The sequence below is a fragment of the Epargyreus clarus genome, unplaced genomic scaffold (assembly GCF_041222505.1).
Source record: "Epargyreus clarus isolate Ecla_fem2 unplaced genomic scaffold, WU_Ecla_fem_2.2 ptg000019l, whole genome shotgun sequence".
In the NCBI taxonomy this organism is placed as follows: domain Eukaryota; kingdom Metazoa; phylum Arthropoda; class Insecta; order Lepidoptera; family Hesperiidae; genus Epargyreus; species Epargyreus clarus.
Window position 1 is genome coordinate 4,794,619 of NW_027332227.1, and position 13,439 is coordinate 4,808,057.

At 36.4% G+C, this 13,439-nt stretch overlaps 1 protein-coding gene across 1 annotated transcript in view; it reads right to left on the reverse strand.

Annotated features, from left to right (window-relative positions):
* Positions 1-13,439, reverse strand: part of kuz (zinc-dependent metalloprotease kuz) — an 83,404-nt gene that overhangs the window by 41,375 nt on the left and 28,590 nt on the right. Inside the window, exons 2-3 of the mRNA XM_073083586.1 lie at positions 6,196-6,389; positions 3,739-3,805 (exon numbers count right to left, since the gene is read on the reverse strand). Coding sequence (XP_072939687.1) covers positions 3,739-3,805; positions 6,196-6,389 — 261 coding nt within the window. The remainder of the gene's footprint in view (positions 1-3,738; positions 3,806-6,195; positions 6,390-13,439) is intronic.

The window sequence follows — 13,439 nt, forward strand, 5'->3', positions numbered from 1 at the left end:
TGGGGGTGAAGTTAATTAAAACGTCTGGTAGAAATACAAACTAAACTTAGCTTCAATGTCAATGATCTTCACAGGACTCATAAACCGCTAATGAAACACAATATAACTAATGTTTATTATGTTTTACGCATCTGTCTGCACACATCCTAATATTAGGGTTCACTCTTCTTCCAGTTTCGAACCGACATATTAAATTACTTTTTTATGTTTACTTTATGCATTTAACCTGGCTTTTAAACTTCTTTTTAAGGTGGTAGAAGCATTCGTGGTTCCACGGTATTAAATGATGCTGTGTTCGGGTTTGAGGGGTGTAGTAAGAGAGACACAATTAATTATACGAGACGTTCCAAGTTAGTTCTTATAGGTAACAACAAGTCACCTGTGGCCGACCTCAGGCAGGACTCAAATTATATCTGGGGTTGATAATAGATGTCCGTGAGAGGCAGTTGCTTACCGCCAGGTAAATTGCACGCTCGTTTGCTTCGTATATAATATAAGGTTTTAGTCTCTCACTTCCTTAATTAGTACCCCTTCCTAAATAATAAGGATAACATAATTTAATATATTTTCTGCCGTATTTGCGGTTTATAATGTACAGTACCTGCCATAACCGCACGTAATCAAGTTAATGACATTAACAAAGCGTAGTGGTCGTTACGTTTAAACTTTTTCACGTGTGTGGGAATCCTGCACATACATACGTAGTAAATCGGGTAGACTAATGATGTATCGACACATATACAAGCACTGCATTGTTCCACGAACGGCGAGGTACAGCATAATGGGTTCCGATGACAATTGTTTATTGTATGAAGAATAAACTGACTCCCGTCTCGTCATGTGAACGTATATGTTATGCCATATCGTAGTACTTTACATAGCGGAGTATTGTAAAATGGAAGTATAGGTTTATAGGTATCTAGTCGAGGATGTAGTAGAGATGTAAGCGAGGTAGTCGTTATGTCATTAACATACATACACCTATATTTTTACACGTACATTATTTAAGAAGGTCCATAGTTTTTAGGCATAAAACATACTATGAAGAAATATTGCTCGTTTAATATAAAATATGTTCGCTCGACGCAATATTACCAAGCAAAGAGTGCTTTGAGATGATCTGTCTAGACTCTAGACAAATTTATCATTCCCAAAAATCCTATAACGCTAAAACTTGCGCTTTAGATTTAGGTTTCCAGCTAACAGGGTAAGGATCCTGTTGGCTCCATCATCAATCCTCGATAGTTATGGCATTATAAAGGGTTCATTACATAGCTAGCATTATCGTTACAAGAATATCAAAACAAGTATTGTATAAGCATAAGGACATCAGGCTGCAATCTTTTTATGGCCCATTGCTGAGCCCAGGGGTCTTCCCCAACTGAGAAGACCTGCTCCGTAGCGTAACCCACTCGGCCACGCTTTTACAATGCCTAGTAGTGGAGAGGGTGCAGGATAATAGTCAAAGGGATACCGCTCATAAGACCCCTGATAAGGTTTAACGAATGCTAGCCTATGATATAAATAATAACAAGCAGGCTTAGTGTGTCCTTCTATTCTTCTCTTGTCTGGAATGTAGATATCCTACACGATAATATAACACTTGTATAACAAATGTTTTCTAAATATGTCTCCATTACCTGAATCATATTATAACAAACTAGGTTTATCCAGGTGTTTATAAGTAATCATTTCATTTCCGTACTCTTCGAGATAACGAGTCGAAACAAAGCCTTAATTATAGCGAGAAGTAGGCTTTACCTTCCTTTACAGCGGATAAAACCGGAAAAAGGATAATGAAAACAGAATTATTTTGAAACATGTCGCTTGTATAAATATGGGATGTACGCAGTAAACACATTTGTTAACGAGTTTCTCCACGCGGCGCCGTCTGTGATTTCCAATCCTTTCCTGCAAGCTTTTTAACTTTTACCAGGTTTTAACTTTTTTAACGTTTAGTTTTTTAACTTTTACTCAGTAAAAGAAATTTATGTTTGTGTAAAAGTTTCGTCTGAGATAGGTTCGATATGGTTTCTAAGATTAAGATGTATACTGACTATAGGTGCAAGAAAAGTTAAGAAAAAATTAGCTCTTTTACTTATTGTGTAAATAAATATGTTTACTCCGAAAACGGTCGATGCTTTATATTATAACAGACAGAATTCTGTATTTATTACTTTAAATAGGTTGAACACCTTTTCAAATAAACATACATACTTATATTAGTAGGTAGGTTCATTGAACTCATGTTTTAATGTATTTTTTTCGTTAAACAAAAAGCTACCTTATGAAATTATGAAAGTTAACCGCGGCAAAGATGTGAAACGTTTTTCACGACCCGCAGAATTCCGAAGATGTCTGAAGTGAATTTTTAAGAACCGCGACGGAAAAATCTGCGTATAATAAGTTAAAATGAGCCGAGTGCCACTTAAAAAGTATAACTTTCGTCTGCAACGAAATAAAAACTTTACTTGTATTTTGATATTCCTCTATGTCTAGTTGTATTGTTTAAATATATTTTATTTTGAATATGATCCTTATATTGGTCAAAGATACACAGCTCGTTATTCTTGAAGATCCGCGCTAGAACCTGAGCAGCAAAATATTTACAAAGCGACCCGGGCAACAGTAATGCAAGTCAAATAAGAAAAGTGCTATTGTTCAAATAGTTGTATTCGTTACGCGGTGCAAAGCGGTAAATGTATGCATAAATGTGGCTTGCAACTCGGTGGCTAAGTGCATCGGAACCGCGGTAAGTAGGACGACGAACTGCGATCGATGCCGGCCCGCCCTTACAACTTTATCCATTTACACCGTACAAAACTTTCACGATCATAACACCCGCACTCTGATACATCACGCGTTTCTCAACTGGACCTCCAATCCACACGTCAGCGGTTTGGAAAATTTTACAACTCGATACCGTAGACATTTGGCGCGCTTTCGCTTCGACAAATTTCGCATACTTCTGCCTAGTAAACAAACCTCGTCGCGAATATCTTTATAAAATATTTGGATGAAGAATGCCGACGGAATTTTCAGCAAAGTAATTATTTACATAGCACGGGCAGCGTGGGCGAGGCTGCGGAGCGGGCGCCGTCGGCACGCGGCCTGCGCCCGTCGACATTAAAAGTTGAGTGGTCGCCGAAAGCTCCCAATTAGCCGGGACTTTGACGCTGTCCCGGCAGTAATTGAGAAAAGAAATATGTTTTAGTGCTCCCGTGGAATTATTAACGCATCGAGATCGTTCCGATTCTCGTGTTCGCGTTCATTTTCCGTTTGATTAAAGGGAAACACAATCGCCGTCGACACACTCGTAGCGGGGACTTATTAAATTTTGCCGGGGGCGATGGCAAACAATGGGGCTTTATCTTGGGTGTAGATAACGTCGTGAGCTCGCTTGGAGCACAATGGAGCTACCGAGTTGCGGCCGTCAGTCGGCGGCACGTCACCCGCAAACTTTGTTTCTGTCTTGCGGGACGGAGCGCTCGAGCTCCGCGCTAAACTACTCGGGTACTCGGGCGTTGCCACTTCTGTTTTAGAAGTTTAGAGCTGTTAAAATTACTTGTTGCTGGTGTATGATTAAATAAGGCGACTAAATTGCAGTAATATAATTATTTCGTACAGGTTACAACACTTGCAACCATGGGGCATACTAACCGTCTACTACGGATAATATTTGCAGCATGATATGGGCACTGGGCACGTTAAGTAACAATTTAGTAAGTGATTACTCACCAACCAACTCGCCGTGGTATATGTGTGACGTGTCGACTTCGTGTAATTCACCTTCCGAACCTTCGACCTGTAAGAGTAGATTTATCAGTGACCAGAACAAAACATTTAGCAAAAGTATTGTCACAAAAAAGTATTCTCACAAATGATACGAGTCTGTTCCTTCAGTTTGATATTATCCACCATTACTTTGCATAATTTGAGCCTTATAAGCCTAGCCGATGGCAATAATACAGCATGTGTTTTTTTTTTCATACAAAAAGAACTCGTTTTTTTCCCAGCTAGGAAAATTAAATATAAAAAGTTATGAAAATATAAACTTTTAGTTTATGAAATTTTTTAACTAGATATTTCCAGTTTTAGATCTGACCATGCATGAATATTTAACAAATTCATCCTGTTTAATATGTTAATTCATTTTCATACTTTTGCTAGTTTTAAGCGTTACTTTTATACCTTTTGTGTAAGTATCATGTGCACTCATAAAACTTATGTAAAGATGACTCGTATGTCACTTTAAATAGTGGGGTCTGGAGATAAAGTCACATTAAACTGACTTGCCAACTAACATTAACTCTTGCAACGATGAACGTTCAACAGAAGATTTATAAGAACTATGGAAAGGAAGACATTCCCTTTAAATGTACTTTTTAATATAAAAAAATCACCAGCTCAGTATTATTATTAAGTAAATTTTCTCTTACGAAGATAAACTAGAGTTAGGCACCGTTAATATCAACAGACATTGATGGCGTCAGACACGGACCGAGTCAGACAAAATCATATTTTTCTGTACAATATTTTGATTAACTTGTAATTGTTGTCTCTGTCTAGTATTGTGCCTCGTGCTTCTTATGATTTGATACTTATGACAGATAACTACAAAATATTCTAGAGCCAGGGCAGTGTAGAACGCTTATGAATAAGATGTAAATTGTCATTAAGATGAAAAGTTCGACCCACTCTGAAAGCAATACTTACTATTCTATAGCATAGACAAGTCCATTATTACTTTACGAAATAAGGGAGTAGTAGGTACTAAAAGACAACTGCCACTAGAGTTAAACACATTTGTATGTACCACCTACATTACATACACGACTACACGTACGTATGCAGTTGTAGATCTAGAAAGACATTGACACACGTCTCAACTTCACTTTGTTGAGTCTTTAGAAGTCTAGATAAAACCAAGAATTCCACTTGCACAGAATTATTGCAAAAGGAGTAAGATGGGATTGTGCATAAAATTGTAACTCGATTAATGCAAAGTGAATCTGTATTCAGAGATATAGAGTTACAAAGAAAAGAAATGGTAGGTAAAGGAACTTACAGATAGCACGGTTTGTATCTAGTTTTAAATATAAACTAAATCATTTTTAACACGCTTTTATTAGCTTGGGTTGTATCTATGTATGTAGATATGTAACGGAATCTTTGAGCTCAATTTTCACCAATTTCCACAACTCTTATTAATTTGAAACTTTGTACACGTATCAAGGACCGATGACAGTGCAATAAATTGATAACAGTTCCCAGTATCCTTATTAGATAATTAATTCCCCAATTTATGACTTTGTGACAGACTAAAAATTAAAAATAAATATTTTACTGCGGTTCATAACTTTTTTCTCATAGTTTATTGCCAATAGAATGATTTAAAATATCAAACACCCCGCACTTTTTACTCTGAATTGAATTATTATTTGAATAACTTAAATTTTATTATAATTTTATTTTGAGGCGATTCATTATGATTGATTGTTCAATCTTCTACTACTGTAATATTAAACTCTTTGTTATTAAAAATATTTTCTACTTTTTAGTTCGATGAGCAATAGCTTGTTTTTTTTAGTTTTTTTAAACTAATATTTATTGTGCTACTAAGGCACTGACAACAAACCCCATAAGTTAACTCGAAGAGAGGAAGAGACTCGACTCTATTGATTAATGATTCGTAAAGATTTATTTCCACCAATAGTTGACAGAGAAATATTTATTTCCTCCTATAGATAGCAACCAAAACTTCTCGTATTAGTCTGTTAAGTCTGCAGATGACACTGATTTGTTAACAATGTGAAATGGATCGCGGATCCGGATGATATAGTCCACCATTCTGGCGCTATGCTAGAGAGGTAAACTTCACACAGATATAGATTTTTTTTTAAATATAGAGTAACAGTCGAGGATGCAGTCCATCTGATGGTAAATGGCTACTGCCGCCCATGAACATCCGTAATCAACCCCAGATAAGATTCCTACCTGGTGTCAGCCAAAGATTCGTCAATACCTATAAGAACTAATTTGACACGCCTCGGAATATTACGTCTCCTTTACTACTACTACTTTTAAACCAGAACTCAACAGCTCTACACTGCTGTTGTTAGGCATTATTTATCAAGCATAAAGCGATCCTTACGAATTCCCGAACGACTAGTCTAGCTGCCTTCGCTGCCTCACCTTGAAGTCCTCAGAGAAGGCCGAGAGGTCCCTCCGCAGTCGCATCTGGAAGCTCCTGCCGTGCGCGTTGAAGTCGAGGCGCAGGTCTGGCGCGTCGAGCGACCGTCTCGTGCGTACATGGTGCGTGTGGACAACGCTCGCGTCGTATTCGAGCGGCTCGAAGTATTCTACGTATTCGCTGAGGCGGCGAGATGCTGCGAAAATGAAAAAACAATGGGTTAAAAAATTAAGGCACATAAAATAAAGTACACGATAAACTTTTCAATTGTTCTTGAGACGTTCAATATCTTCAGTTTTTGAGAAAATAATTTCTAATAAATAAATCATTTGACTTTGTAAATACTTTAAAGGTCAATGATAAAGTTAAATGTTTTGATTGTAAAAGGTATAAAATTTAAAAAAAAAGCGACAAAGCAATAACAAGCGAATAACATTTACCCAATGAATCACAAATGTGCATGAAATTTTGGGTATTAAATAGTGTAGATTTTAATTAAAATTGTACGATAATCTATCAGCGGTAATTTAACACTAATGTGAATAAATGAAAACAAAGCGATAATTTACTATTACTTCTATTACGTATAATTGATGAATGATGGTTAAAACACATTGTGGCGTAATAAGATATTATTTTATAATGTGTTAAAAATTTTAGCGTGATTATCTCATTTAAGCAAACGTTGTTAAAGTACAGAGATTTGTTAGCATGTTTTGGAACTCGTTGGGTAGAGTCGCACTAAATCTTAATTCAGACCTGGAGTTACACCAGAGGTCGTGTGCTTTACACTAACAATTGTTTTGTTCTTAGAACCTTGATTTAATTGAATATTCTAAATTATAATAATTCATTTTTCTACTGAATATATTTAACTATTGTGCATAGTTTGTGATGCACGTATGTTTCGATCATACATGGGCATGATTATCATTATACTATATCTGATTTTAGATATGTCAGAAGTCCTACGTGAGGTCAATCGTAGATGCGTTGCTACCACTGACCGTTACGTTCCAATGCTTATAGAATATGAACCCGTATCGCATTTACAAGTGTAAGTAAATGTATTGTACCTTTTTAGCAGAAATAAGCATGAATGATGTCGCTGCATTCGAATCATAAAAGTTTAACCACCCCCGAAATGACATTACATACCGTTGCATAAAAAGAGCAAGTACCTACGTCCTAAGATAACCTTGCTTTTTGCTAAAAGATATTCCAGTGCAAGTGCAAGGTAATAGAGTAGCTGAGAGAAAGCCGAGAGCAGAAAGGCGATCGTATTTTTTGCTCGGTCTCGCCACCTCGAGTGGCTCTAAATCTCTATTTGAGTCGGGCGGAGTTGAACCGCCGCTCCCGCGCCATCCTCCTAATTAACGGCTTCGCCAACTTACACTTTTTGCTGCCATTTCCGAACGAAAATACTAATTTGCAAGATTCCCGGCTTGTATTACTATGCTTGAAATATTTTTATACAACTACTTATCTAAGGAGTGGAGTCAAGTTTGTATTTATACTGTAGCTTCTCTGCTGTTCACTTAATGACTAACTAGTAATAGGGAATGTCAACATAAATATATATCTTTTATATTATCTGGTTTTGTAAAACACCAAGCGATTTAATTGAAATTATACAAAATGATTTTTGGCAATAACAAAATTTAAACAATAGTTTGTTCAAGTTGTTCAAAATTATGTATATTTGACTGCGATAGACTATGTAACTTCAACAACAACTAATTGTTTCCTAGTCTATTACGGGGAAACTTTTATAATTAAGCGGGAAAATAGTAAACAATATTGGCTGTCCGAGGGTGGAGTTCGTCATTAACGGCTGTACCTCGAGTTTGATTAAGCGACAGTGAAAACCATTCGGTTTCCTTCACTGGAATTTTTCCCTAACATTAATTATAAACTTTCCGAGCTCGACTGGAGGACAATGCCAGTAACTTCGAGCACGAATCCGCTGACGAAAAATTTTGCTACTTTCTCCACCGACCGAAATCGATTTCGACGTGAAATATTATTTGATAAATGTGCCGTTGAAATCCTGACTCAAATCAAGATTAACGCCTGGCGGAGAAGAGAATCGTGATATAGCAGCCGGGTTCTGTAAACAGTGTCTGCTGAACTTGGCTAAATTCTAAGTTGTAAGGGGAATAAATAACGGTTACAAGTCCCTGATTTACTTTCAGAGCTTTCGGCGCTGCGGAGTTTTGTATGGACAATAAAAAACGTCTAGTGGAGCTGTGTTAACGGAGCCATATGCACGGGTGTGCAACACATGTTGATATTTTATTTTGCCCTATTAGAGTCTACACGTTTAGAGTAATACTCATAACAAGGTGAGAACTGGCGACGATATAAATAAATAATGTTATCATAACATCAGATCAAATAATTTACGTAAACTTTGGACTTTTACGTTCTTCTTAATCTTTGTTTATTTTCCTACTGATGCAATAACATTGGAAATTTGAGCTGAATCATACCACTGCAACATATTACACAAAATATTGTTCATAGGAATTAAACCAGTAAAACTATTTCATATTGAGCTATGACTGTTGCTGTTTAGGGGCGTACATCGCACTATAAATATATGACGCATATCCCCTCAGCCACTGATATGGAAGCTACGTGGCGAGCGTACGGAGCACGTAGCTCTACCACAGGTAAATAAATAGTACCTACTTATATTATCGTCGACGTTTATTTGGCGTACTAAAGTACTAAAGACAATAGATATGACACAGTCGTATATAGATACGACTTTATATCTAGATATATAAATACCATTGGAGATAACGTAAGCTTGTTTAAGCAGACTAGGTTTAGTGAGCAACCGAACATAAGTCACGCAGCTGCGACCGAATGCAATCTACAACCAAAGTGGCATGAAATGTTGCGGATTTATTTGGCGCTCCCTCCGAAATTGATTCCCTTACGTAGCTTTTGGTTTTACAAAAAGGAATGTCAACGAATAACTCCGTGTTAGCTGCCGTCTGCGTATACGAATGGAACGAATAGCTGAACGAACCGAACATTTTTTTGTCTAAAAAATATCCAGAAACTTGACCCATGAAACATAAACCTACTGGGTGAATATTCGTAACATAACGACTCCGCTGGTATAACGATTTCATATTAGATGAATTTACCACAGATACCGATAATAAACAAGAAGTATGAACAGCAACCAGATGCAAGGAATGTGTTGCATGTTGCACAGATGTCTAATATCTGTATGACTTCGATTTTGGGATATTGCTATTAGACTCTGCACATATATTTCGAACTCTAATAACGGTAATGTTAAACGCTTCTATTCATGCCACTCGTATCCTTAGCGGATTAATTCAAGTATACGTGACAGAAAAAAGCCCCCAAGTGCTGTCAAAGTAAAATTTAATTCGACATTATTTCGGTCGCGTGTTTTTCGTTTAAATTTCAGGAGGAACGCGAAATGTGTGTCACGCGAGCGTGTTAGCTCCTCTCGATGCGAGAGAGAGAATATGCAAATTTAATTTAAAAAAATATGTGAACGATTCTGGATTCATTAATCATTCATCAGGGCTCGAAGCGTGCTTGTAATGTGCGGTGGGGGAGGGAATATTTACACGTTTATTTGTTCAGTCGATTCCGTGGAGCTTTTTCTGCTCCGAGTACCGTGTCACTGGGTCAGTGGGGCGGAGCCGGCTGCACGCTGGATATTATCACAAAGCCGAGCTAATGCTACTACGTTTCAATATGTTCGTACCACGTACCATGTACTGTATTCTGTATTTTTGTTATCAATGCAGTACCGTCACATTGCTGGGCACGACACTTCTTAGACTGAGAGGTATTTTGGCCCTAGTCCACCACGCTGAGCAAGTACGGATTGACTTCACACAGCTTTGGGTCCCTACTTGGTCTTAAAATAACTTGAAGGCGTATAGGTTTCTTCACGAAGGATTCGAGAGGTTGAGTTTCAAGCCTATCAGTATATCGTTGACATAAGCTAAAAAGTAGTACTTAAAAATCAAGCAGACAAAACGCTTAACTATCCTAAGCGCTTTGTGTTATTGTTCTGTCGTGACTCAGAATAATAATTCACTCAATTGTTAACATTTCGCCGAAGCAGTTGCTATCACTTCCAAGAAAGTTATTATACTAAAATTACATTATCGTAAATATTGTACATTAATCACGTTACTCTATCAGATGGAACTGTTGAAATGTAACATGTACGTCGTGTTTGGCTCGGCGTTATGACATAGCGTTTCTTTTCTTCGAATGCTGAATACGCTACAATCTGTTAAATACACGTCACTCACGCGAATCTTGGAATTACATTGAAAAATATTTCGATAACGTGACGTGACATGCATTAAATATAATGAAACATTTTTATGTCAATAAAAGTCCTTGATTTTTGAGTAATTTACGTTCTGTAAAAGGTGTTTAATGTTAAAAGGTTTTCTTAAATTCCGTGTTAATGCGTTATTTCTTTAACAAAGCAACATCTTTTGAGTTAAGTTATGACTAATTGTCATATAGCATCTACCATACATATATTATATTCAGTAGGATAATATATCTATGAGCAATGAGCATTTACGGAAACACACAACACAAACGTTTATCGTGGCGCTGGGAGGGTTTTATCACATGACTGTAATAAATGAATCACCCCATGCGTAAATATATGGTTAATTTAGATATAAGTACACGTGATTGCTAATGTACCTAATCGTTACGGATTTGGTCACAGATTTGAATTGAAGCATAACATTGTATATGGAATTTTGTACTTTAATGTAATGGAAATTCTACTTTTATGTATAGAAGTGGCAAGAATGCAGTCTATTAAAGACTACTTGCGACGGAAGGAATATATAAGCTTTCTACTAAGTTGGAACGTCTCGTCACTCGTGTAAGAGTCTCTGCTCTACACCCTCTTGTTATCAACCAGGAATTGTTATGACGTCGGAGATTCTAGAGCAGGATTACAAACGGTTCCACCACTTTCAACCCAAGATTACTAATTCAATCTTTACAAACGTATCACAGATTAAAACTAAAGAATCTTAAAAGACAATTTATACATAAAACAATTTATCTTGATAGAGACATGAGATTATTTACATGAGATGTTTTCATAGCATTCACGTCATAATGCTAAGTATGTTCCATTCCATTATCCTAATACGCCTTTTCATAATGCAGCGAGCGAAGCATAAACTATGACATGAAATAATAAAATCCGTGCACGTGACTGCGACTCGAGTTTGGTTCTTTGTCCCAAACATCCGCATCCGTTTATGGCGGTGTCATAATAACAATGTACCTTTAAAATATATAGCTCCATTCAGGATAGTTTTTAAGGACCCAAATGTTTCTTACACTTATATCTCTCCTGCGAGTTAAATCCCGTATTTTAAGTTTCTTCCACCCATAAACAAACAGATCTAAATGTAGGAATGCTTTGAGAAGAATCTGTAGGAAAATAGATTTTCAGTACACCATTAACTTCCTTGATACCTGCGTGAGGTGACAAGGCAAATTACCAAATTCGAAGTATTTTAGCTTCCTGGTTACAAACTGTGCAAGTTGAGACATATCCTATATGACTGTCACATCTGTGCCTGACATCAGATGTAATCTTTTACGGATGTTACGGATATGGAATTTAGGATCTGAGTATGGCATGAAAAGTATTTTACCGATTTCAGATACCCTTAAAGATATTAGATTTCAAGGAATTGTAAATGCACTTATAATTTATTTGGTTACCTTATTGTTTTTATTTATAAAGGAACGCATCTGTCATACATGGCTTCTGTATCCGTGGATCATTTAGACTCCTACACTATCCAAAATTATTGTAATTTTTGTATCGCATTCAGTTACGATGTCGAAGCTTCGTAGCTACTCTCATGATCTAATCCCTTTGTTGTATTCAGTTATAAGCTACACTTGTGAGAGGATACAGCGAGTACTTACATTAACATAGGGTGACTGACCCGTGCTTTTGTTGTTACGTACTTTTGTATTCATTACGGATTCAAACAATCCGTTAATTAACTTTAATGATATGTTACTACGTAACATTAGCATACACACGCTCCCCGAGTTCCTCTTTAAATAAATATTAGATAGAGTGAGTGCAGGGATAGTATTACATAAATTCAAAGCTTAATAGCCTTAAGGGCTAGGGGTTGAGCATGCGATTCATGAGTCATGGGTTCATACCGTACTTATTGGATTATTGTGCTGAACCACTCTGCGTACCGAGCTGAAACCTAGCTACTGTTAGCATCAATAGCACAATGGATGTATTTTTATTTATATTACTTAATTCAATCAATTTGTTTACTGATTATATTAAGAAAACTGGCTCTTACATATATCTAGTAGGTATAGGACATTTTGATTTGGAGACTACTTCAGCCTTTATTGGTTCTGCGTGCGTACTTTCGTTTCATTCTCAAAATAACTTAGTTGATTTTCATACTAGAATAACTAAATAATATGGTATATATGTTTAAAAAAATGAAGTGTTAAAATTGTAAAAGTTGCATTGAGCAATATCATTGCTTTTAGTGCCCAATATTTCTTTTAAGCCTTTTGACATTCTAGTTTCTAGTCAATTAACAGTAGATACCTACTAGCATCCATCAAATCTACTACTTTTAGCGAATAAAAACATAATCGACAGCCGCTTCGGAGAGGTCGAGATAAGTTAAAACGTAAAATAAAAAAAAACAAAACAAACTAGCTCTAGAGAAAACATTTTCATTCAGAACCCGACTGAAGCTTGTAATGAAAATTTAGTAGAGGTCGTTGGTCTTCACCCTGTCTGCGTCTCAAAGTCGTTAATGTATATATCTACATAGAAATAACTTCATGCTCCATTCATTCAAGTAAAAAAATACTTTAATCTAAATAATTATTAAATGGTTATATTTTGAATAAATTAATTTTAAGAAAACTTTAGCAATTACTTTTTGTTTTATAATAATAACTTTTCGTGAGATTTACAAATGCGGCCAATGCTATTATGGGCTGATAAACCATTCTTAAAATTATCTTCATTATCAGCCATTTTTGTAAGCCAATTAGTCTTTGTTGATCTCTTTGTTTCATCATCGATGTATTGATTTTCTAACGTGACTTCCAAAAAGAGCTTGCCTGGGATTGGAATCCGGGACATTAATGTAAAATTCATACCATTGCTTGAGTCATATGTGCGAAGACAAAA